Genomic DNA, 27,501 nt, shown 5'->3' on the forward strand with positions numbered 1-27,501 from the left:
CTTTGATCAGGGACGCTGAGTGTTCTGGTAGAAGTAGTGGCGGGAGATAAACCTTTCCTCAGGTAACGTTCCTATTGCCTGCAGCGGGAATCGCACTCAAGAGCGGGTTTGACGCTATGGAACATCTGATGTCTGCTCATGAGTTATTTATTTATCCTCTCTATGCTAACCCTCCTGTCTTCCCAGGTGCCAGGCGGGATGCTGAAAAACGCACTTTAGAGGTTACGGGTACCCAAGCAGCCGGGCATCACCTATATGTTTTAAAACACAGCACGGCTGAACTGCTTTCCAAAGCGGCGGGGAAGGTTCAGGGGCCGGGTGTGCTGTTCCTGGCCGGGGGAACGCCACCCTGGCGAACGGGGGAGACTTCGCAAAGCCGGAGCGAGCCCACCGCCGTCGCCAGTGATGCTCAGCCCCAGCTCCGGAGGGGGAAGCCCCGCAGCCTCGGGCGGCCGCCGTGCCCTCACCCCGTCCCGCCCCGCCCCGCCGCGGGAAGGCGGAAGGGTTTCGGGGCGGCCCCGGGAGAGCAGCGCCCGGTGCCATGCATGGCGCGGCGCCGTCGGCTCCTCCGCTGCTGAGGGAGGCCCACGCCGGGAGCCGCCATGGCCGCCGCCCTCCGGTGCGCCCTCTCCAGCTGCCTCCTGCTCTGCGGTGGGTCCGCACCGGGCTTGGCGGGGGGGGGGGGCCCGGGCGGGGGGATCGTCCGGCGGCGGGGAGCGAGGGTCGCTAGAGGCCGCCGGCTTCGCTCTCAGGGGCCGCGCTGCCCCGGGAGACCGGCGGCAGCCGCTGGCGGGGCCGCAAGGAGCTGGCGGCCACCAGCGGCGGCTCACCGGGGGGCATCGCTGCCGTGAGGGGCTAAGTGGGGGACAGGGCTGTCGCCCGCCCGCCCCCCTTGGCCTTGGCTGGGGGCGGCGGCGGGATGCTCCGTCGGCGGGGTCCCGGATCCCGCCGCCCACGCGGGTTTGGGTTTGGTTTCTTCTTCCCCGAAGGCTGCGTGCGTGCTGGGAAGCTGGATCTTTCCCTGTCGGTTGTGGACGCTTGTGCAAGTCCCAGCGATGAAATCTTGGCGTGTGAGAGGAACCGCCCTCTTCCCGGCACCGCGGCCCCCGCTCCGCCGTGGGAGTGCGGGTGTAGCGGTACCGGCAAAGCCCGGACGGACCGGCCGCCTCTGGAGGAGCTGGTGCTGCTGCTGCTCCGGGAACGGCGAGAGCGGGCGAGTGCTCGGCGGGCAGCCCAGCCACCACGGCCACCGAAACTGGCCATAGAAGTCTTAGAAGCCTGTGGTTTGAGCCGTATACAAACCTTTTATTTACAGAGTACAAAACCCAGAATTCGTTTTCTCATCGGGAGACTTAGACGAGCTATTAGGAAGAAATTCTTCACTGTGAGGGTGGTGAGGCACTGGAACAGGTTGCCCAGGGAAGTTGTGGATGCCCCACCCCTGGAAGTGTTCAAGGCCAGGCTGGATGGGGCTTTGAGCAACCTGGTCTAGTGGAGGTGTCCCTGGCCATGGCAGGGGGGTTGGAAATAGATGGTCTTTAAGGTCCCTTCCAACCCAAACCATTCCGTGATCTCTTTGGGCGCGGAATAAAAAATACTTTACCTGGAGGCTTTTCATTGTAGAAAACCTTGTCAGGGAAGTGGGCCTTCAAAGGCATCATGCTTTTTACTGGGAATTTACAAGCCTACCTCAAACCTTTGGAGGGAGCTTCCGCAAAGCACAGGCAGCGCCCTAGAGAGGGTCCTTGTAGCTAGGACCATGTTGTGCAGGAGAGAAGAAATCAGATGCCTTGTACTAGCCAGATCTTTTTTCAGCCGTGTTGTTCACGCTGTTACCTGCGCCCGTCTTCCTTAGCGTTCTGCATACCTAGGATAGTGCAGGTAGGAGCAGGTGTGGGAGCAGGAGGTCAGAGGTGCCTCCAAAGGGCCACAGTGTGTGCCCAGGCAGAGATCTCTGCAGGTGAGTGCCCGAGGTGGGCGCTGGTGCGAGAACCTTTGCACAGGGACAGCGTCTCCCAAGGAGGTCAGGGCACAAGGCAGCAAGCAACTTCTGCTTTTCTGATGTGACTCACAGAATGGTAGGGGTTGGAAAGAACCTTCAGAGATCATCTAGTCCAACTCCCCTGCCAAAAGCAGGTTCACCTAAAGCAGGTTGGACAGGAACGCAACCAGTGGAGCACATTTGAGTTGATTTGTTGAGTGTGAAGGTAACGTTGTAGGAATTAAGCTGGTGAAATGGGTTTTATTTAACAGGGTTTGGATTTTAAACTCTTGCCTGCTAAAGGTGGATAATTGACATTAATTTAATGTATTTCTGCATCAACTATAGACATATAAAATACGTTATTTAATTTTTTTCATAGAACATAGTCATTAGATTTTACTCCTGTGGCACTTAAGCACTAATCTGATTTGACAGGGTTTGTTTGCATTGATCAGGTGTGTTGCAAAAATGGGGCAAAATATTTTCTGTTTTAGTTTCAATACTGACAATTATTTTAAAATAATTAAATCATAATAGTAATGGGCTGTTCATCAATGCTACGTCAGGGTTTCCTTTTTTCAGTTTCAATAAAGCAAAAGGAACCTGTTTTGGTCACTCGTGAAGAGTGCTGATTAATGATACGTTTGTATGGTATATTTAATAGCTCTCTTGCCTTTGAAGGTACTTCTTGTTTATCTCTGTTTTGCAAAAGGGTGGTTTAATAACAGAATGAGTAAAGCCTTTTAAATGGCAATGCTAACCCATGCAGTGATGATATAAACACGCTTTTTAATTATTTTTTTAATTATTTCAATCTTATACCCACGCCTATGTCGAGAGACTATTCATGTTCCTCTTCAGAAAAAAAAAAAACCCAAACCGAATCACTCCACACACCCATGTTGTTTCCATAGTGCTACTGGAGCAATGCTTCAAAAAATTTGATGTTGACAATCTCAGTGAGATTTCATGCTTGTAGCCTGATGGACCCCAAGTCTTCACAAGTTAGGCATGCATAATAAACGATGATATCGTAAAGACAGTGCTTACTGGAAATCATTGACGCTGGCTAGTTTGGTTTTGTTGCATATGCTCAGAAGGAACAATAGGCATCAGGATTTAAATTAATTATATTAAAATCTCTTTTTTTAAAAAAAAGTGTCTGAGGCAAGGAAGAGAAAGAAGCCCGTATTTAAGTTTTGGATGACCGAAAAGTCTCTGGAAGAACACATACTAAAATGTTTGGTTTTGATTGCTTCCACAGTATCCGGAATAATGCCAAAACCCCAAAACGTAAGAATTACTTCAGTTAATCTTCGTAGCTTTTTACAGTGGGATGCACCTAGGTTTCACAAAGGGAACATAAGTTACACTGTCCAGTCTAAGAGGTAAGTCTGGGGGAGTTGTGCTTTCTTTAATTCCCACTTTACAGCTGCATGTGTTTCCAATTTGTTTCCTTTTTTATAGGAAGATCAGTAGCTCTCCCTTCCTTTTAGCTTGTGACAGGCTTATCTTCTGAGCTAAATAACAAGGCACAGGCATTTTCTATACATTTCGTACCCAGCGCAGCTTTGTACGTATGGTTTGTCTGGAACCAGAAACATTTTAACGTTGGCTGTTATGAGCCGTGCGTGTGTTTTTTCTCTATCGTGCAGCTGTTACCTGCAATTTGAGACTTAGTCCTGCTGAGCATCAGGACTTTATCTGATGTTTCACTCCAGCAGCATTTTGTGCTCTGCACCAATGCAGCCAGCCAGCTTGCCTGCCCCCTTGGTGGAAACGCTTAATGATGAACTGTAGGCAGGTGGCTCGTCTGTTTAGTGCCTTAAACTTAAGACACATTTTCTGGGGTCTCCTTTTGTCGGTTTTGGTGGGTTGAGAAATGTCCAAACCGAGGGTATGGGCCATCTTAGTCAAAAGAAGATTTTTCTGGGTTCTGGTAGCAATTAATTACCTGTTGATCCCTACGTTCCCAGGTGGGCTGTTGATGCAAAACAGAAAGAATGTCACTTATTACACCGTTCCCAGTCAGTTTTTCGGCTCTATTTCCTCTGGCTTTTCCATATATGCATATCTGAAAGACAGTTCTGAACAAAGTCCGAGTTAGACAGCAAAGCCATGTGATATTGCCTCAATATTTGCAGGCTTGTCTGATAACTACTGTGTGTTGAATCGAGTTTTGTAACCACTGTCAAGAACATGGCCTCCATTTGCTGAACTATCATAGTTTAAATCTCTAACTTTATCGTGAATTTATAGATGCATATAAAACGCTCTAATGTGTGTGTGTACACACTACTAATGATGTTTCTTACACATGTGATCTAGTTTTTCTTGTTCATGAGCCGTAATTGGTTGTATTAACAGAGAGGTATGGTACTTTTCCAGTTAGTTGAGAGGAAAGACATTTAGTTAGTTGTAATTTACACATTTTGTTTCTCTTCCATACAGCGTCAATTTCCCTGGAAACGCATATGCAAATGTGAGCACAAACTTGAGACTCACAGAGTGTGATGTCTCTTCTCTGTCTGCCTATGGAGACTACATTTTACAGGTCAGAGCGGAGTCAGAAAATAACCATTCAGACTGGGAGTCCGTCACTTTTAAGCCAATGCATGACAGTAAGCCTCTTTCCAATCTTCCACAAAAAAATATTGTCTGCTATTAATGCACCTTTACCATTTCGCGCCATAGGAAAGCTACAGCATGCAGCTAATTTTTAAATGTAATTACATTGAACTTCAAAATCCTGGTTGTGACGCTTTCATTTTTGAAGGCAGAAATTGCTGTCAGAAAACATGGTAGATATCCTGTTACAGCTAGATGTTAGATACTTGAAACATCATTTGAGGACATTTTCAAAAACCATGCATTTTTCCCTTAAAATAAGGATGATTTATTTTCAGCCAGGGAGAGCTTTTCTTCAGGGATTCAGACTTCCTGTATCTAAATAAGTTCTGCTTCATTGATGTGTCAGGAAAAATGCTTTGTTTTTATTTTTTAATTAATTTCACAGAGAAACACTATTTTTAGTTAAGAAATCTTTATTGCACAATATTGCCATTCTCTTTAGTGAAGCTTTACAGTCTTTTGTGAGAGATGATTTAGACATTGCCTTGCCTTGGAGCGCACAACAGAGATGTTAATTATGTTGCTGTCGCTTGAGCTTGGAAGTGAGGGAGTGGTTTTTACCAGTGGGAGTCCTTTGTTTTGTACACTCTTACTCCACTTATTCGTAAAAGTCAAATTATTTTAAAATAGGTAGTTAATTTTACCCAAGGCTTTTTTTCTCCTCACAGCTGTTAAAACAAAACTATGCAGGAAGCTTCTGTTCCACCTCATCTTTGAGAAAAACTTTTAAAAATCCTTTTCTTTCTCATTCTGCCTTCATTTTCTTGAATTTCATCATTCTGTTCCTTGGATATCAGTGTGTAATTTTACAGTTAACAGCCTTGTTTTTCAAAATGCTTTTATTGGTTATCTGTCTCCAGAAGCATCATGTTGCTATAATTTTATCTGCCTAGAACAGAAGCACTGAAACATAGCACATAAAAAAAACCAAGCCAACATTTCAAGTATAAATTACAGTCAAAAGAAAGTGCAATACAAAAAGTACGGATGGATTTTCAGAGCAGAGAGCAAATGTGTTAAACATTAACAGAGTTGTAGTTTGACATATATTTGAAAGAGCATGTGGCCTTCAGAGCAGGCTTGGTTTTGGAAAGACAGCTTATTTCTGAACTGAGAAAATCTGGACATAAAACTACCTGCAAAGAAAGACCTGTGATTATTCGCCAAATCTCTGAGGAGGACGTGAGGATTTTTCATGTTGGCATAGCTGATCTGAGCAGGGCAGCATAATAAAAATACCTGATGTTCCTTTCCGTGTTATTATTTCTGCCAGTTTGTTTTTAGAAATTTCACACTGTATTGTAGGAATAGCCTAAGAAACAAAACTGTCCTCACATTATTTTTCAGAAGTTCAACAACATATTCATGAGCATTACATGAATGCGTGGTCCAGCAAGGAGATATTTTTTTTTTTTAATTTTTGCTTAAAGAAATGCATGTTTCTAGAGGAATGCAAAATTCTTTGTATATTGAGCTCTTCCTTTCTTAGACATTTGATAGTGTGTCTACAGCCAGGCAGAACTTCAGCAGACGCAGCCAAGGCGGAGTTATTTGTTGGAATTACAGGAGACTTGAATGGAGAGCTCGTTCCAGACACAGTGTAGTTGATAAGTAAGCTACGCATTAATTAATTTAGGTAGTGGCACAAAAACATAAGGACAAGCCATTTTCAAAATAGGATCATGTAATATTCAGTCTTTAAGACATGAAGAAATAATTCAAATGTTTCAGTTTATAAAAAAAATAACAATTTCACAATGAAAGAAACATAAGAACACTTCACTAGAGGGTCTCCTCAGAAAAGACATGTGTTTCAACAGCTTGGTCCAGAATGAGAAGTGAGAAATAACTTATAGAAATAATCCTTCCTCTCCCAGGAGTCACCACAGCTGGCAAAAGAGAACTGAGTTAATTTAGTGTGTGGGAAAAGTAGTCTACAAAAATATATGTTATTTAACTGCAAAAATAAAACCCTTTCAAGACCAGTTCTATAAGGAAAGGATTTATTTATGCCTGACCCATAAAAGGAAATTACTTTTTTGTAATAGATAATTTATTTAAAGTGTGAACTGTCATACAGTGTGTAAAAATGTCAAATTGAAAACAGTGTGAAACTGAATTCCATTCTTTCTTCTCTTCCACCATTCCAACATTCCAGCAGTCATCGGGCCACCTGATGTAAAAGTGAAGTCAGACTCTGGGTCCCTGCATGTGGATTTCATAGGCCCTTTTGCTGAACATGAACATGACAAGTGGCCTCTAAAGCAATATTACGGCTCGTGGAATTACAGAATACTGTACTGGAAGAAAGACAGCAATAAAAAGGTAACTTCTGCTTCCTGGATGTTGTGACTCCATGACTTTGAGATATAGAATCATAGAATCATAGAATCATCCAGGTTGGAAGAGACCCTTGGGATCATCGAGTCCAACCATCTACCCTACTCTACAAAGTTCTCCCCTATATCATATCCCCCAACACCACATCTAAATGTCTCTTAAACACATCCAGGGATGGTGACTCAACCACCTCCCTGGGCAGCCTATTCCAATGCCCGACCACTCTTTCTGTGAAAAATTCTTTCCTAATGTTCAGTCTAAACCTACCCTGCTGGAGCTTGAAGCCATTCCCTCTTGTTCTGTCATTGGTTACCTGTGCGAAGAGACCAGCACCAACCTCTCTCCAGTGTCCTTTCAAGTAGTTGTAGAGAGTGATGAGTGATGATATGCCCTTCTTGGTAAAATACCATTCTGATGAAGTTCTGAAAGCTGATGGTACTGAAATACAAATACATCTCTACTAATTACAGTGTAATAAAGCCTAGTCATAACAACTTCTTTCCCACCAAATCTCTATATTTCACACGTACAAGCAAGGGCAAACTTAGAAGCTGTAACATAAGCAGTCTCTGTGATCATGGCAATAAGCTGACTTTGATTCAAATCTGATGTGGTTCACGTATTTGTGTTCTTTGTGGGACTTTGGGCTTTGCATACCACCGTGGATGAGGCTTTATGTTAACTGTGGTCACCTTCACCTCTTCCATTTCTAGCAGCTGTAATTTGCTTTCTTTCTCTCATGGGCAGCCTCTTCCACAGGCAGATGTGTTGCTCAGCTCAAAAGACTTCTCCATACAAAACATGAAGAGAAAAATCATAAATCATATATTAGTTATAGGATCTTGAGTTCTAATACAGGAAAAAAAGGAAGCCTTTTACCAGAAGATATCAGTCATAGTATAATTAGTGCTTTGTACATCAGTACAATTTTTATATAGTAGGACTCCACTACATATAATTCTGATTTGTATTTGTTACCCTGCAAAATTCTTTGGCATTCAATTCCAAAAAAGGAGGGATCATTATTTCCCAAGACCCAGACTGGTTTGAAATTCCCAAACTACAAAAAATGAAGGTATTTCTGCATATGGGATGCAAGCTTAGGGAGATTACCAGAGAAAGTGGGAACTTCAGATATAATCTGTGCTTGTAACACTTCAGAGCGGAAATCTGGGAAATTTCCATAGGGTTCAAAGAAGCAAAAGGCACAGACTATATAAACTTCATAGGTTGTTTTTTGAAGTGGGTGCTTGCTCAAAATGTTGAAACCTAGCTGTAGAGTCTTCCCACCCCTGAGAAAGAATCTGGAACTACGTAATGGGGCATGCTGTAGGGATTCCTATCCTCTGCAGGGACCATATAGTTACAGGGACGTAACCAATTGTGCCTCTAAACAGTAAGTTGCGTCTGCTGTCAGTCACCTAATAATGGCTTCCACAAGCCTTTTTCTTTCTCTGTCTGGTTTTTTGGTTTTGTGTCTAGATCATCCATCCTACCTGCTCTGTCTCAAATTAAATTATGTTTGCCTGTAACAGTACTCTTAGTTAATCTCACTCCGTTAAGCAATCGTTTCTCTCTGCAAGCAGATCTCATTTATCACTTATCTTTAGCCTAAAAACTCCATTAATGCCTCTAGAAGCAGCCAGAAAGTCAGTGATGTCAATGTTCTCACACTCCTCTAACCGTAGGCGAAATCAGTTATGTGACATTGGCAGCGCATTTCATTCTGCCTTTAAAACCCTTCTTCGCATAGTGGCTATAACTGCTAGGATTTGTCCTACTAAATGTAATTTTAATGACTTCGCCAGTCCGCTCACTGCACTCGTGCTTTTCAAATTTTTTTTGTATTCTTCTCTGTTATTAGGTAAATCACATAGATACTAAACATAACTCCGAAATATTATCTCAGTTGGAGCCGTGGACACTATATTGTATTCAAGTGCAAGCAGTTATCCCCGAGTGGAACAAAATAGGGGAACGGAGCGGGGAGCTTTGCGAGCAGACAACCCACAACGGTAATACCTGGTGCATCAGAATGGGACACGCACTGTAGGGAACTGGGAAATGTGCAAAGCCATCCAAAGTGAAAATCGATGTAACGTGTAAACCTTCCAAAAACGCTTATGTTTGTTACTTTAGTACTGTTTGGTGGTTAACACGTGTGAGCTACACGCAATATGGCACCAGTGGCATGATGCTCTCCTTTGCTGCAGAGGCCCCTGCTTCCTCACACTCTGAAAATCAGAGTTAAATGGAGCAGAGGCTCTTCACTGATCACACTGTGTCTGAATTTCTTTTACTGTGTTCATTATGCTATGAAAGCCCTTGTTCCGTATATCTGTAACTGAGAAAGGAATTGGACCCTGTGTTGAATTCTGCTTCATCTGTGGCGATATTGCCAGTGTCTGTCACCATGCTAGGCCATGATGCTCTTTCTCTGTGAAACACAGCAGTTATTAATCAATAACATAAACATATATTTTGTTTAGATAGTTTCCTTCTCATTTTGAAGGCAGTTAAGTACCAAAAGTGCTTTCTTTTCCAGCCATGCCACCTTAGCCGCTGTCTGTGAAGTCCAGGAACAGCCACCACATGGTCTGATCCATGAAGCAGGGAGCTTCATGTCCCTAGTTAAAAGAAAGGATGGGGTCCTAGATACTGTCTCATTCACAGGCATAATATGCATTTCAGTTAATTTACACCCTCAGATAGCATGCGGAAAAATCAGAGACACAAGTTAATGAGGAAGCCATCTCTGGGAAGCCTGGGGAGGCTGATGGGCTAACCTGTTTCTCATGGTTTTCCTCATAAAATGTTTCCTCATATATTTTTTCCTACCTGTGTATTATCTGCGTGCACTGCAGTTGAATTACAGGTGCGTTTTGGTGGTGGTGTTGCTTGTTAGTTTGTGGCTAAAACAGTGCTTAGCAAGCATAGGTTGGTTTAAAACATTTATACAGTGATGTATGGATACATCTCCATTCCCATTGCCTGTTGTGAAATCCCGGTGCATGACGTAATTTTTTTAAAGGCTCACTAGTTGAGAATTTTACAGACTTCTGTCCCCTGCTGTCTTGTCTTTGCTGCCATTTTTAGAGATTTCCTTAAGAGAAAAGTGGAAGCCAGTACTCTGGTAGTGTTATGTGTCAGCTCCTACGCTCCTGAAACACTAAAGAGTGTACAGTAGCTTTTTACATGGTATCAGCTTGTGAGTGGTTCTATTGATCTTTTTTCCTTTAAGCATTTGCCTAGTATTGCGTGTAGAACCACCAGTACGTGTAACTGTAAGTGCCTAAATATGATGGCTTGTAAGCTTACTTTATTGAGAACTTCCTCAGCCTATTCAGACTAAAAATTTAAGAGCCAAGAGGTATTTTGCACCTGGAAACAAAGATTTATGTTTGCAGTTACAATTTTGTAATAGTTTTATGTTTTCTTTCTTTTAAAATTCAATAGAGAAAGTGATACTTTGAAAAGAATATATTCAGAAATTAATAATCACAGTTTAAATTATTATTTTTTCTTGTCTCTTGCAGGTGTAACTCCCGTGTGGTTAATTGTGACCATTCTTATAGGATCAATGTTGGTTGTTGTGATATCCGTTCCTGCTTGTTTCTTTTCCTCTTTGTATCTATATCGACTGACCAAACATGTTTTCTGCCCTTCATATATTTTCCCACAACACTTGAAAGAGGTTTGTTTTCTACCTAACACAATTAAAATCCACCTTTGCAGCAGAACCACCTGCTTTTCAAAGGCTCTCCGTGCCAAAACCTTTAGAGCTTCCTTTATTTTGCCTTCTTTCATTTATACCTGATAGTTAGCCATCTGTAAAGTGCGGAGTTTCAGAGGGGGTTATAGACTATAAGGAGCGATGCTGATGATCTGTTGTTGTGTATAGTAAAACCATTCAAATAAGTGTAACTGCTGAAGTCGTGAACTTTGGAAACAGCTGACAAAGGAAGGTACTTTTCAGCGTGAGAAAGGTGGGGAAGTCAGTTCAATATTTAATTTCTGGCATTATAAAGTAATAAATTTTGCATGAATGTTACCTCAGTTTTTTCCTCAAGTTCTGTGGCGCTGCACAGACATAAGTAACAAGCAGTGAATTTAGACTTCCTTTTGAAGTATACTGGTGTATAATAAACTCTAAAATACCGTCGTTTTGAACTGTTCTGCACAGAATGGTCTAAAGTACTTAAAAGCTAAGCAATTTAAAAACTTGGCATAGAGTTTTTATTTCTAAAGCAACTGCATAATTTGTAATATGAAGCTTTATATGGCTTAGAAACAGGATGTTTTATTTCATTCTAAAGTGAAAGAATAACAGGTGTTAACCTCCTGTTCCTCTTTTTAGATAGCGAACCACTGAGATACGTCTCCCTTATCTAATTTTAGACTTGAAATTGCACATTAGTTCTCCTGAAACAAAGTTCTTTCACGGATATAATAATGAGTTGTAAGTAAAGAATGTAGCAAAGTCTGAAAATTGAAGATAAAAGGAGAGAGATGAATGTTAGCCATTACCATTGGAGGATACCGCTAACCCTGTTACCCATATAGCACCATAAAAAGGCTGTTATCAGAACCTCCCCCACGAAACAAGGCTATACAGAGTGTTACAAATGCTAAAGTTAGCAACCTGTACTCTTCTGAGTTTCCTGCAGTTTCTCTGGGTCTTTCCTTTTGACTCATTTAGAGTTCAGCAGACGAAGGCTCTGCCAGCTGAGTTCGCAATCATGCTTTAAGTTGAGCGCGTGCTCAGCGCGCAGCAGTTTGTTAAACCTGGAGCTCAGCTGTTGGGAAGGCAGCATTGCTCTCATCGATACAGGATGTGGTCAAATGTCGTTTTGCTCACAGGTTTCTCACAAGAAAGGGAGTATTTTCATTTTGTGCTAGTAGGGTATAGTTGTCAATCACAGTAATCAAAGGGCAGCCGTGCTTACCTAAAATGACATTCCTCAAAGGCAGCGGTTTCGCTACATGAACATTTGAGATTGCATGTTACTGACAGAACATTTCAAATCAGTTTGCTAGAAAATGGTCTAATAGTAATAATATCATTTTTGTAATTACGGTGAACTGGATTCCTAGTGGTGCATTTTACATAAGAAATGAGCTGCTCTAAAGTAATAGACAGGGGTCAGGTCACAAGAACAAAATGCAGTTGTATTTCTCAAGCCAGGAGGATACCAATAAAATGAACTGCCACTTCAGCTGCCCAAATGAGTGGTTGACCTGTTAGTACTGTGTTGAGTAGGTGTGCTGGTCTTGTGTTGACATTCAAAATACAGTCATGACATCCTGTGAAGTCCATGTTGATTCTTGAGGCCAGTTCCATCTTATCAGTAGAACAGGGAGTGGGAGGAATTTGTGATATTTCGGTACTAAAATGAAGTCATCTTTCTCACTGAACTGCACAGCCCTGAAAATCTCCCTCCCTCTGCTTTTCTTGACTAAATGGTTATGGCTTATGTTGACATTTAAAGCATCACTATTTGGTGTCTGAGCAGACAGCTCTCTGAGGTGGCAGGGACAATTCACATCTCAGAGCTGTTTGACAAATCTCTCTGCAAACTCCTTCACTTACAGACAAGTCACCGTTTTTAGTTTCTGTTCCAAACAAAACCTAGGTATTTAATTTTCTTAAGAAAGTTTATATTGAAAAGAAGCCACTAACCCCTGGGTTATCTTCTTGCAAATAAAGACACTTCTGACTTGCTTCCAAGCCTTGCACAGGATGTTAAAGCAAACAGAGAGGTTATTACATTTACGCCACTCTGGGACTTCCAAGGATTGAGAAAGCCGATTGAAGTGTGGGAAACAATATAAAACATATTTCTAAGCAAACAGGGTGGTATGGCTGGTGCAGCCTAATTCTCATTTCCTCTTTCCTTCACAGTTTTTGAGCACGCCTCCCAGTGGTTCACAGTTTTTTTCTCCACATCCACAAGAAGAGCAGCTTTTTTACGACACACTAACTGTCATTTCAGAAGAATCCAAAAATCGTAGTGATGAGACTGACAGTGAAGCCAGCAAGACAACAGAGCACCTTCAGGACTCTGACCAAGAAGATTCTGATTCAAGAATAGTACCTGCTTCAGAAAAGGCCTAAATGCACTCCTCATACTTCACTTGGACCAAAAGAAAACCAAATGGGCTGTTGAGTCTGTCTTCTTATTGCTGCATTCTTAAGACAGTAAAAATTCATATACAAAGATCTGTACAGAGACTTTTGACACAATGACTTTTTTTTTAAATACAAGAAACTTGACTATAAACGAGGAATTAAATTATATGCAATTTTTGCCACCGTTTGTCGTAGCTCACCATTAAGTTGTAGCAATACCTAGGACTGCACTATGACATTAATTTAAAAAGCAAATATATATATAATACTAGTTAATTTAACTTTGATGAACTATTTATTGCAAAAGCTAATCAAAATGGCATATTGTATAAGGTTTGTAAAAGAAAATCATATTTTGTAAAGAAAGACCTGATGTGACTTATTTTTTTAAGAAGAATTTTTGTGTATTTCTTAGGGATAACCCTAGTGGCATAATCTTTCTATTGAGTATTTTTTTTACCTGATGTGAAATTCTAAAGTTATTATGATGGTATGAACTTGGTATGAATAAAGCAAATACAAATTGCTTAGCAAGGTGTTACTCATACTTCATCGCTAAGGATAATGGGAACATATCAGTGCACTGCCAGTTAGCCCTCTGTGTTCAGGTATTGCTCAGTCTGTTGAGCCTCTGCCCTGCAGTTTCTATGGCTAATTAAATTTTGCCTACCTAACCCAGAGTCCACCAAAGTCTGTGGAAACTTCACAGCTGAAGTGGGAGTCAAAAGGTAGGTTCATTTGATTTATCAACTGGTGCATATTCAAAAAAAGTAAATCCAGGTTGATATGACTCCCATGCTAGATAATACGATCTCACCTGTATAGCCTTGTTCATGCATATAAAGGTTATGTCCACACCGACATTGGGGCATAAAGCCTGACCTTTCCACTGTGCACTAATTTTGTGAGTGGCGCATTTTTGTGTGTGTGTCTTATTACATCAAAATGAGAGTTAAAAATTAACTTCTGTCAGCAAAAATAACTTGCCATGAGTGAAGTTGTGTGTAAATCATAACTTGATGTGAGTATTGCAAAATTTTTGGCTATGGTTTTGAGGTTTGCTAGTTAATGTGTAAATGTTCACTTCTTAGGAACAGTTGCAGGAAAAAAATGTAAGAACAGGCATTGATTGTTTGTGCCACGCAGCTACATGTAATTTGCACACATTTTTTCTGCACTTTTAATTTTCATCATATTCTGGTTTAATGTAGAATATGGGAAAAATGGGGAAACTTTTTCATTTTGGTTTTTTTTTTAAGGCATTTTGTTTCATTGATGCTTTTCTTCACCTCTCACCAAAGCTGCTCTGTGAGTGCTGAGCTTAATGAAGGCCAATGTCCTGAAATGTCCTGTGTCTGGTACGCCTCTCCACTGTAAAAAGACTGCACCCTGTGTGTTCCATATCCCTCCTTCCACAGCAGCAGCTTCTTCTGTATATTCTTTTTTTTTTTTTTTTTTTTTGGGGGGGGGAGGCAGTCAGAAAGGCAAAAAGCATAGCATAGCTCATATGAGCAATGCATGTGCTAGTTGGGTGGCCGGCTGCTGTCAGAAGAGAAAAGGGTTGAGATTTCCCTGCATTTTCCTCACTCTTTTAGTAGAGCTGCTTTTGTCTATCCGTTGGCTGAAGGACATGGACCTGTTGGAGCAAGTCCAGAGGAGGGCCACGCAAATGATCGGAGGGCTGGAGCACCTCTCCTATGAAGACAGGCTGAGAGAGTTGGGGTTGTTCAGCCTGGAGAAGGGAATGCTCCAGGGAGACCTTATAGCCCTGTCCGATACATGAAGGGGGCCTACAGAAAAGATGGGGAGGGACCCTTTATCAGGGAGTGTAGTGATAAGACGAGGGGTAATGATTTTAAAGTGAAAGAAAGTGCATTTAGACTAGATATTAGGAAGAAATTCTTTACTGTGAGGGTGGTGAGGCACTGGAACAGGTTGCCCAGAGAAGTTCTGGATGCCCCATCCCTGGAAGTGTTCAAGGCCAGGCTGGATGGGGCTTTGAGCAACCTGGTCTAGTGGGAGGTGTCCCTGCCCATGGCAGGGGGGTTGGAACTCGATGATGTTTAAGGTCCCTTCCAACCCAAACCATTCTATGATTGTATGATTCTATGATTCATGGAAGAGCAGGAAGTTACTATCTATCAATTGTAGCTGAAATCAAACAGCTGGTTCAAAGGTTATGAGGAGGGCACAGATAAGGCAGTCCCATGTGCTGTGCCACTTCATTACAGGTTCATCGGTAACCCATATTGGGGGAGAGAGAAAAATAATCTTGGCTATTCAGAGATAACAGTCTTTTTAGATTAAAGCAGAAAGAATGTGTGCAAGAACATCACCTCTGAAATTTTGAGAGGTTCACTTCTCTCATTTAAAAAGAGGAAGCATTTCCCCCCGTGTCTTTGCCAATACCAATTGTACTATCACATGAGAGGGGAGGGAAAGACTGTTCTCAGAATACTGCTTCCTCTTTCAACACATCCAGACACCTGGGAAAAGGAAGGATGTGCCCTGACCGCTTTGTTTGTTTAACTTTTCTTTGATATGGAACACGGTGACTTTAAAGAAACAGCTGTTTTATGTTCAACTGAGCCCCTCTTTAACCTACTGTCTATATCATCTTCAAAAAGCCTTTATATAGTGAATTAAAGTCTTTATATAGTGAATTCTAAAATGAAAAACATATTAAGATTTCAGCTGCCCCACAACTAGCATGGAATAGGAATGAATTCCCCAACTCTGCATCTCAATATGTCGCCAAAGTTTGTAGAAAGTTCAGAGACCTGTACGATCCTAGCAAAGGTTCAACCCTCCATCATACCATGCTCCAGTTGTCTGAGGACATCAAGCTGACCAGAGCTGTTGGACTACACCATTGTGTTATTCTAATATAAGTGGAGCATGGGGCGGCAGTTTGTGTGGCAGGGCACCCAGGCACCCTATCAGCTCAAGAGGTCTCTGCCAGGGTGGTGGGCACTCGCCTTGGAGCTAAAACCAGTGTTTCTACAGAGAAAGGCCCTGTGATGTCGAACATTTCTACCCAGATGGAACTGGTAAGAAAGAAGACTGATGGTAGGTTGCAACAAGTGCCCAGACCCTTCTCCTGGAGAAAAGGAAAGTACCAGCAAAAGCTGTTCACAGGCTGTTGATCTGTTGTGTCTGGTGGCTGAGCTGCAGGAAACGGTTAAAAGGCTGTGCAGTATCAGAGAGGCTAAGATGGACATAGATAAGTGGCTTCAGAACCATGCTCCTATGGCATACACCACAGAATGAGGCACCTTGGACCCTGGTAACCCACAAAAGCAGGAGTCTTCTTCAGTCTCCACCCTCCAGCATGACAACCATAAACAGATATGAAGCTTTAACAGCTGTAGACACCCACAAGCAAGGTCTGCAAGGAGAAACTGTGCCAGCACACAATGGATACTGCGAAAAGAAACAACAAGTGCTCGTAGTGGGTGACTCTCTGTTAAGGGGCACTGAGGTGTCCATCTGCCAGCCTGATGAGAGTCATGTGAGGTAAACTGCCTTCTGAGAGCTAAGGTCTGAGATGTTGCTGAGAGGGTGCTACAACTTGTCAAGAGCACGGACTACTATCCATTGCTACTCTTCCATACGGGCACGAATGACACCACAAACCAGAACCTGGGCAGAATCAAGGAAAACTACAAAGTCCTGGGGGTGCAAGCAAAAAGTACTGACGCCCAAGTTATCTTTTCTTCCATTTTATGGATGGGTGCAGCCAGAAATAGAGGTACTTGTTTTATTGATGCTTTTCTTCACTTCTCACCAGAGCTGCTCTGTGAGTGCTGACCTTAATGAAGGCCAAGGGTGCAGCCAGAAATAGAGGTATCATGCAAATCAACCTCTGGCTTCGTGGCTGGTGCATCACCAGCAGAGGTAAAGAAGTCATTATCCCACTCTACACTCTGCCTGTCGGGCCACACCTGGAATACTGTGCTCAGTTTTGGTCCCTGCTATACAAAAAAGATGTGGGCAGGCTGGAGAGAGTCCAGAGAAGGGCCACCAAGATGATCAAAGGACTGGGAAGCCTGTGATATGAGGAGAGGCTGAGAGAATTGGATTTGTTCAGCCTTGAGAAAAGAATGCATAGGGGAGACCTTATCACCATGTTCCAGTATTTAAAGTGTGGCTACAAAGAAGATGGAGACTCCCTTTTTACAAGTAGTCACAGGGAAAAGACAAGGGGTAACAGATCCAAGTTACTCCAGGGGAGATTCCGATTGGACACAAGAGGACAATTGTTCACAATGAGAACGATCAGCCATTGGAATAATCTCCCTAGGGAAGTGGTGGATTCCCCAACATTGGACACTTTTGAGATTGAACTGGACAGGATGCTGGGCCATCTTGTCTAGACCATGCTTTTGCCAAGAAAAGTTGGACCAGATGATCCCTGAGGTTCTTCCAACCTGGTATTCTGTGATTCTGTGATATAATTTGGTAAATAAAGTTAGGAAATTATATGCCACACAGGAACAGAAATGAAGGCTCTAATGCAGAATTTAATAAAGATCAGCCTGAAAGGGCAGAGAGACATTCTGTGAAATCTTCATTCGATTATCTGGTACTTTTATTTCATGTAAAGCTAATCTTGTAGTCATGGCATCCTCCTTCACTGGTGTCTGCTTGCTTGTTTGCTCTCCCTTTATGACATAAGCGTCCAGCATGTGCATTTGTGCCGTGTAGCAAAGCATCATTTGTATTCCTGTTTATAAAGGAATTAAAAAGTAATGTTAAATTCATGTGGAGGACTGTGATTAATGCTTCGTTACTGACTTCTCATCTCAGGTAAAAGCACTTAGTTGCATTATCATTATAATTCCTCAGCTCTTAAATGGAGATTATGGTATGCAGACACTACAGTGATGGGAAAGAGAGAAGCCCCCTAATTAAGCAGACAGATATCGTGTGAGTAATGACAGAACAAGCAGGAGTGGGGTAAGGCCTGCAGCAAACATGTACAGCACCTGAGAGATCTCAGCAAGGCTGTTCAACACACCGTGAGGAGGACAGGAGAAGCTGTACGTTCAGTGACTGCTAGAAGACAGATTTAGCTTGCTGAACCAGACAAGGCATTTCTTGGATGACTCCTATTTTCTTTGCTAAAGTTCACTCTTCTTACCTCAGAAGAGGGTTTATGACTAAAAAGATGGTGATAAGCTGTACTTCAGAGCTCTTACATGTGGTGCTCATTGAGACCTGACTTGAGGTTAACAGAGTGTGTTCACCTCCCGGCACAATCCACAGCAGAGGAAGGAACCTGCCACAGACAAACAAGTTTCTTCCTCCACAAACAAAAGGAACTTTATGTAAAATTTCAGGCACATGATATGAAGTGCAAATACAGAGCAGTGCAACAAAGACAGGAAGAATTCACAGCGCTATGGAAAGGGAAAGCCCGGCTCATTTTTCACTTCTCACTTCTGACATATTTTGTTCACTTCATTTCATATTAACCTGACTAAAACCCAGCTAAGTTATTAATGTCTACAGCTTTTTCTCATGTGTTGCTAATTAGCTATTCCTGGGAATTTGGGGTTTTTCCAGTGTTTTGTTATTTAATGGGCTAAGACCCAGTAAATCGGTTATAGTTAGATAAAAGGACTAAGCGACAAGGGTGATGTATTCAGAAACTCTATTTCTAGCCCCATAAGGGCAATTCCCTGGGCTCTCCCAAGACAGTAGCTCCTTCAGAAGGCAACTGCCTGGACAAGCATCTCTTTTCTTGATGACTACAGGAAAATCCTAGGCTACTGTTTCCTCTTAGGCAAGGTTAGTCCATACAAATGCCACTCAGACATCTTGTATTCCTTTCTGCTCTGCAGGGAAGTTGGGAATCTAGTTGTGACTGGCACCGAGGACAGGCATGACTGAGGTCAGGTATCACAGGGCCACAAGAAGAATTAAAGCTGACTTTTATTTTTAAAGATCAACCTTTCCTAAAAGCTCATAAAAGCAGTACAGATTTTTTTTCTTGAGGCTGACCTGCAGTTTGGTTTGCTTCAGAAGTCCTCCTGATCCAAACTGAGTCCTCACAGGAAAGCATTTGTAGGTGAGAGCCCTCTTCTTCAGCCACAAAAGCCACAGCTTCAATAGGATGTGTAAAATGAGCCAACAGGCCTGGGGACAAGGTGCAGCCTCTGGCTGTACCCAAATGGGCTGCATGGCCCTACATGTAGCCCAAGCAGTACATGGCACCTAGTGCCTCTTCAAAGAAGAGCTGATCTTGAGTTAAGCTTGTGGAGAGTACAACGAAAATGCATCAATAACATTAGTGAACTTCTAACTGTGTTATGATTTAAATTGCAAAGTATGGAAGTACGCTGCTAACTCTGGAACAGCGTGCCAAGGGTTTGGCAAAGTGAGGAGTAAAACAGACTACGTCGAACACCTGGGAGTTATTGGAAAAATATTTTAGACATTAAATGCAAAGCAGAGCGGGATGATTAAGGAATGGAGAAGTAGGGAAAACTGAGGGAGACCAGCCTAGGCTTGAGGTGAACAAAACAGATTACAGATGAGGGCAATGAGGTAAGAGAAGGAACAGGAGTTTAGCAGGTTCCAGTCAAGCGAATGGAGTGAGCATTTCAGGGAGAAAGGGAACACTGGATGGAGCCCATGGCCAACCAAGGGACACATTTTTCTTTTATCTTTCAGTTTTTGTAGCTTCGTTTTCCCTCCCTGGCCCCTCCTGGAGGCATCAGGGAAGGCTGACTGGCTGCAGAGCGCAAATCTGCATCTGCTGTCTGGCCAGAAAGAGTCCTGCTGAACAGCATAGGTGGAAAGGCTTTCAGAAACTTTACATTCATGACAAGCTATAGAAAAAGCTTTTAAATAGATTCTTAACCAGAAATACAGCATAAGAATTTGTGGTGTTAAGCTGCTTATTTTATTCTGAGGCAGGTAATGGGAAATAACCATTATTACTTGGCAAAATGTAATTTTCTAGTAATCATCGGTTATTGAATAAGTGCTATGGAGTGTCTGTGCAAATCAAGGCTCCTTCCGTAGACATTGCACCGTCATGAAAAAGAAAGGTGGAAATAGCTGTTTTACAGAAAGAACTGCAAATAATCAACAGGCTTATCTGACCATCTGCATACAATATACTGGAAATTCCTCAATTGCACTTCCTAAGCAGAGTCCTTTCTTATTTCTTCCTTATAAATTGGATTTCATTAAGTTAATTTTGCATGCTTTCAAGCAATTACTGTAAAAGACTGAAGGCATGGAATGATAATGATATCAAAAAGATAAATGAGAAACCACTGGGGAAATCCTGCAGAGGAAATCCTGGCTCCAGCAGCACTGATGTGCTTTCACCGTGGAGAAAGCACCAAACCAAAGAATCTGTTCAATAACTTTCAGCTCTTCAGTTTTCCCATTAACACTGACATCACACAAATACTGCCTCTCATTTCTACTCCCTTCTCTCAGCTCCTGTTGTTTACATTGCACTTTTTAAAACTAGACTGCAAAGTCCTCAGAGCAGGGACTTTCTTTTCCAATCTGTGTGAGTAATGTAGTTACAAAGACAATGTAAATCACAACTGGAGCTTTGCACATGGGTTAGATTTTCAGACATGCTGACGTAACAGTACAACCAGGCTCTGAAACTCCCCCTAACCAAGCAAAACTTGCTGATCATTATGAAATATTATCTATGAAGATGAAAGTTGTAGATGGATTATAGCTGGGCATTTTGAAGAGACCAGACAGGTCTCCACAGGCTGTAAAAAGACAGGTTGACAGCAGGCTTTCCACATTCTTCCAGCCTGGTTGATGCAAATTATGACCCCTCTGTCCTTCAAAACCTAATGCACTGTTCATCTGACCAGATGCCTGTGCTTTATTTACCTGCGTTTTCCTACATGCTGAAAATATTCAGCTGTCTCATGACTAAAAACATTTCTGATACACGGAATTACATCTGTCCCAAACCCAACTTTGTCCTTGTAGATCTTAGGTTGGAAGGTCAAAAGAAAAGGTCGAGAGCTGAACCTAAGCGTCTTTCCAGAATTTCATGAGTGTGAGAATAAAATACTAATGCAGGAAATATCTTTTGAAATATCCTTTGTAATAATAAAGTCCTGCTGTGTAGCACTCCCACCTTTATCATTCCAGCTCTGAACCTGACCTTTCCAAAAATTGAAAAACTGGTGCCTGCAGTGCTGAATGTCCAGAACACACCAAAGGAGAGACCAGAAGGGTGCACGGAGCAGGCAAATGGTGTGTCATTTCAGCACCAGTGCGGGAGCAGCTGTGAGAAACAAACAATTTTAGCTCTTGTCTTTGCACCAGTCTCTGCAGAAGCAGGGACTGGAGCCTTGCAACTCTCATGCAGTAAGAGCCACTCTTACAACTCGGGAAGCCTCTCCTGGAAGCAAGGCCTTGCTCACATTTTTCCTAAAGAGAAAGGGCAGTTTGCTAGAGCAACTAATAAAAAGATTAAAATTGGTGTCAGGTATTGTCCTCATTACCCTAAAGAACTCACTTGCTCCTCTGATGGTGGCTGAAGCCTGGACACCTGGACCATATGGAGGAATTCTTTACCCCTTAAGAAGCCGCAGAAGAAAAAGAGATTGAGATTGCAAGGTAGAGGAGAAGCACCACCTGGAAGGCTTAAGTTAGCTCATCAGTTCTCATCTCAAATTATAATCGTGTCCTGGACAATACCAGTAAAATTAAGGAAGAAATTCCCACTATGGTACAAACCTGCAAAGATGCAGGAACCAGGGATGTAACACCCCACCATTTAATCTTTGCTACAATAAAAGCCACAGAGCAGTTGATCAGACTGAAGCGCAAATTAGAATGAGAAGGGAGATCGAAATATTTTGGAAAAATTGAACTGCTATTATGTTGCTTTCCTCAATGTGAAATATCCCAGTCCCAATGAGATTGAAGTCTCAAAAGCAAATTGCTTGTAACACGTGGAGGAAGAACTTGCATTGCATAAACACGTACCTCTCTACATTGAAAAAAGCGTTTACTTGCAGAAAACTCCTTAACTGTAGCCTTGCTATAGTTCATGCCATGCTATTTGGAAGGGGGGGACATACCTAACTTTTATGAAGTGGGGTTTCATGAGAGCACAGCAGTCCAATCACACTTTGTCCAAGAAATGTGAAAATAGAGCCCACATGTTCAAACACAGTGCTGAGAAAGAAGCTGGTGGGTTGGTTTCTTTTTTAATATATACTTCATTTGTAATGTTTTTAGCTTCCAAAGCTATATAGAAAAACTATCACAGCTTCAGAATACCAATGTATTAAGAAAAATTTGATCTAATTCCTTTCAGTGAACATCGATGAACTTTGTGCACAAGACAAAGGTAGGTTAGGTAGGTTATATTTTGACTTTAGTAAGATTTTTCATATCTTACAAGATATTGTCATAGAAAAGTTAAGGAAAACTGGTCTAGGTGAACGGAGACAAATGTGAGGCTTATAATGGGTCATAAACTGTCAATGAGTCAATGTCTCACTGTTGTGAAAGAGGCAAATGCCATAGAGAATACACAAACCACACTATAGTCCATGAAACGTAAAATAATCCTTCCTGCTATTTAGCACTAGTAAGGCCATGTGGAGAGCTATATCCAGTGCTGGAAAAAGTCAGGCGGAGGACAAAAAGTATGCTTTGTGAAGAAAGATGGTATTATGTGTTCTGGCAAAAAGAAGTTTGATGGCAACATTATAGTCTTCAAAAACGTGAAAGGCTTATGAAAACAGGAAATTAATGATCTATGCTATATATCCATGACAGACATGAAAGCAGTTACAAGACTGCAACAAGACAGAGATGAAGAAAAGATGAAAACAGAAAAAGTATAGCAGATAGTGCCTGAGAAATGGCATATATAAAAACCCACACCAACAGAACAAACCCAACCCCCCCAAAAAAACCCCACCTAACCAACAACTAACATCCATTATGAAGAGGGAAGATACAACTGATCCTGCCTTGGGGCTGTACAATGAACCACTGGAGTCCCTAAGGCCCTTCCTTCCTGAACCTGTTTCTATGCTTTTCAAACAAGATGAAGAGCTGTATTTGCTTCTTTTATCCTGTTCCAGAGTTGTCATGAAAAGAAACAAGTAAATGATTTCTCCTTTGTCTGTCAGCCAACTGAAATAAATTCAGTGGAGCCTGCATGGCCTAGTTTCCTGAATCACACATATGTTTTACTATTGACACTGATGACCCCAGGAGCACACATTGTCTTCCCTTCTGTTTGGTTGCCTGTGTACTGGACTGGAGATAGAGCTTTTCCTCTAACAGGTTGTATCAATACCAGTTTCTGTTTCCTTCTCCTGTATCAATGAGGAAGTTGCATTCAAACTTACCAGAATATAAACTGTAAACATTATGATATATTTAGTAGGTTACTAAATATTTCTACCAGTAATAATCTAGTTAGCCAGTTGTAGTTCGTGCTCCAGACTGCAAAATGGTGATGGTGAAGTGTGGTTTACATATATAACTTGCCACAAAAATGTTTCCCTCTAAACTGTCTGAGCACAAGGTAACAGATTTATCATAGAATAAATCTGACACAAGGTCAGAAATGCCCTGCAACACTACATCCCCCCTAAGCCTCATGTTACATCCATGCATTTATCTTCCTCGAACTCAACCATAACGCATCACTTATTTCAGTAATAGCTCGCTCTTGATGTACAAAATGGAATTCTGTTTGGTTTTGGTTGGGGTTTTCTTGCTTTGTTTTCCTGACAAGGCTTCCATAGCTGAGCAGACTTCACCATCAGCAGCACTGCCTTAAAGATGTTTTTAATCAAACTCATCATTTTAATATCACAGTACCCTATATCTTGCAAGGATACGTTTTGCATAATTCCCGCAGCCAACTCCTAACTTTAAAGGGCACAGTTTTCCTCCCACTAAGATTACAAAAAATGTACTAAGTACATCTCTCAGGCTTTAGCACATCATGACTGTGCTAGCTGAGAGCAGGCAGTCATGTATTTCAGCCACCAACATTTTCAGCTGTCCGAAGCCCTCCTTTCATCATCATAGCCTTGGGCTCCCTACCTCGGTTGCAAGACTGTGTGGGAAGCTGAGAGAGGCCCATATGAACCACTGTGACAGCAGCAGCCTGCTCCTACTCACCCTCCCTCCAGGTGTTGCTCAGATCTCTGCAGCCACAGGCTGCAGGCACAGCACCATCATGCTTCCTATAGGTGTCTGTGTCATGGTTCCTGTAAGTGCGTGTGTGTCAGAAAATATTACACTTCCAGGAAAGAATGAACCTTGTGTATATATGTTGCACACATGGCCTGCACCTGTACAGGAAATCCAGCACCCCTGGGAAGGGGCGAAGAGACACTTTTGGGACAAGTCTGCTGCTTATAAGGAATAATGCCCATCTTATGGTGGGAAAAAGCTGTCTAGTATTGGCTCCGTTTGACACCATAAGATGGTGGGTGTCTTCCTCAGCTGGAGAAGCACAGCATCAGTGACACACAAAGCAAAGGCCTGTTTGGTGTTCCGCCATTAACACTGTGGGCATAACAATATGTCATTTGGGTTCCTTCTCAAGGAGACTGCCAACCTGGAGAGCCCAAGTTATAGCTAGAAGTGTGGCCAGTCAAGATCAGTACTAGAAAATCATCAAAGAATTGTTCATAGCAGACTAACAGGAACGTGACTGCCACTGGAAAGGCCTGTCTCCTGAAAATGGCATTCCTAATATTTACGAGCTAATAAGAGGTTGTCATTTCACTCCATTTATCAAAGAGCACCGACAGTACAATAGCTATGCTGAATGTTGCTTTGAAATCCTCTTGTTAAAATTTCAAAGGTACTTCAGCAATATGAATATGCTTGCTTTTTTTTTTTTTTACAGCTTCAGAAAAAGGATAAATAAGTCTTTGTCTTAAAGAGCAATCAGTTTACACAAAATCACACAGGAAGTTGTGGTGAAGCTGACAATATTTCACAGATTATGTCCTATTTTGCTACTTTCAATACAACACGCTTTCTCCCCACTGATTGGCTATTGACTACGTCATATGATGATCATGATAGATATGATGGCCCACACCATGGTACTTAAAACCAATTATTCACTCAGTTCTGTTACACAATGAATAGGCTTCTGCATTATATATTTATTGTCTTGCATATTTATTGATCCAAAGAAATTAATAGAAAACAGAAACTAAAATTACATTGATTGTTTAAACACTCCATAAACTATTTTTTCTTTAAAGAAACTGTGCTAGGTACAGGCACCTGTAGCACGCTAGACAACATTAGACATCACGTGTTTCAAAGGACATGGTTATACACAACCTCTTGTCCACAGCCTTCACTGTAGTGGTGAGCCTCTTCTCAATCATCAGTCTTTTTGACAGGACAGCTTTTACATCCCTGAATTGGATAATGCTGCATATACTTCATTCATTTAGAGGAAGCAATAGCATCTGCATTTCATAAGCATATTTAGATACTAATGGTACTGGCTTTTTAACAAGCAAAACTGACATCGTGGTTAACTGTTGATGACCAACTCAGAAAAGGAAATCATTGAAAGGTTATCACATAAAAGAAGATGATGCAAACCACAAAAATATTCTGTCTGAATCAAATTTTGCCATCTTAGATGGCACAAGTGATTTGACTGCATCATGGACTTGAGAAAGATCCCTGCACTTATGACGCAATATAAAGTTAATTTTGTTGGGTTTTGTATTTTGCCCTTTACCAATCCTCAAACATTTCTTAAAACCTACAAGCCAAAAGAATTAAAGCTCCAGTTATGCATATCTTCATCAGTGTCCCAGGAGAGCCTAGGCTTAGTAGACATGCTCAGAGTATGTGTAGAACCTCACAGCAAAAGAGGCATCAATAGCAGCTAGGAACACTTTTATGCATAAAGGCAGCTGGAAGGATTGTGATCTCCTTAAGCAACAAAAAATGATTTTTTTTTTTAACACCTACAATGTAGAGGGCACAGACTTTCACCTACCAGAGTTTCAAATCCTCATCTCTGAATACATTGCTATGACCACTTAGGAGTTTGTTGATTTGAGGGCGTAGGAAGTGAAAGGTAAACCCTGACTTCTACCCTCCCAACCATCGCAGCTGGGCAACCTCATGAAAAAAAACCATGAAACAGAAAAAGAGAAGCTGAGCTCTTTAGTCATAAAACCAGACCTTCTGCCTGCAAAAAGTGACCCGGGTCCAAGCCCCACTTCAGGGACTATAGCACGCATGCCACACTCAATACTTAATGTAGCATTCATTCAACCATTCAAGAACCAGGGCAGACTGCATGAGAACACAGGTTTCCCCCTCCCCACACAAGTGCCCTAACTACTACATGAGTCTCCATGACTCAACACACCTCGTGGCTTCCTGATTTTTATTTTTGATTAAACTGATCGGGGGATTTTTTGTGCGAGCTGTGTGAACGGGCTCTATTGACTTTTATAGGTTGGAATGGAACAACAGTGACCAGACAGCAAGGGCAGAACACAAGGAAGAAGGAGGAGTGCTGCGAAGATGGCGTGTGGGAGTTGCACAACTACTAACTCTTACCCTGGAGGCCAGCAGTCCTCTTGGGCCTGCACGAACCAGACCACCAAACACAGACTCATAGAATGGTTAGAGTTGGAAAGGACCTTAAAGATCGAGTTCCAAACCCCCTGCCACGGGCAGGGACACATCCACTAGACCAGGTTGCTCAAAGCCCCATCCAGCCTGGTCTGGACATCTGCTCTGCTGGGCCGCCAGTCCACACCGACACCACCATTCGTTTCCATTACTACGTCCACATCCAGCAACGCAAGGTCTGCTGTGGGCAGATAAGAAGGCAGGTTTACGCCTCCAGCAGATAGAGCCGACCCTCCCAGGGAGACTCCGCACATCCACCCGGGAGGCGCGGGCAGGTCAGCACGGCCCGCCGCTCCTGCCCGCCCACCGAGGGGCTCGGCCTCCCCGCTGCTGCTTCAACCGGGGCTGACGGACAGGTCCGTCTGCTGGGCCAACGGTCGCCCGCCGCGAGCACCACCGGCCCAACGACTAACGGCCGCGCCAACAAGTGTCGTTGGCGGCGCGTACCACCACCCCCCCGCCCCGGCCCGCCACTCTGTCACAGACTTATAGAGGGTGGCGGAACGGAGGAATCACCCGCAATTACCGGGGCTTGCCGCCGCGGAGCGCCCAACTTCCCTCCCCCTCCCTCCCTCCCTCCCTCTCTCTCTCTCTCTCTCTCTCTCTCTCTCTCTCTCCTTCAGCGATTCCACCGGGACGAAGCCGCTCCCCGCGCCATTCAGGGGCCGGCCATCCTCACGCACCGCCCGCCCGGCCCCGCCTGCAGCTCTGGCAGCGCGGCGCGGGGGCTGCCGGCGCATGCGCAGCCGCCCGG

The 27,501-nt window shown here is 42.8% G+C and overlaps 1 protein-coding gene across 1 annotated transcript; it reads left to right on the forward strand.

Annotated features, from left to right (window-relative positions):
• The first annotated feature begins 602 nt into the window (after window positions 1-602).
• On the forward strand, window positions 603-13,070 carry IL10RB (interleukin 10 receptor subunit beta). Its single transcript, XM_074154988.1, has 7 exons — window positions 603-651; window positions 3,249-3,372; window positions 4,436-4,605; window positions 6,774-6,957; window positions 8,819-8,970; window positions 10,492-10,649; window positions 12,858-13,070. The coding sequence occupies exons 1-7, from the start codon at window positions 603-605 to the stop codon at window positions 13,068-13,070; spliced, it is 1,050 nt and encodes a 349-aa protein (XP_074011089.1).
• The last annotated feature ends 14,431 nt before the right edge of the window (window positions 13,071-27,501 follow it).

This window comes from Numenius arquata, chromosome 1 (genome assembly GCF_964106895.1).
Source record: "Numenius arquata chromosome 1, bNumArq3.hap1.1, whole genome shotgun sequence".
In the NCBI taxonomy this organism is placed as follows: Eukaryota; Metazoa; Chordata; class Aves; order Charadriiformes; family Scolopacidae; genus Numenius; species Numenius arquata.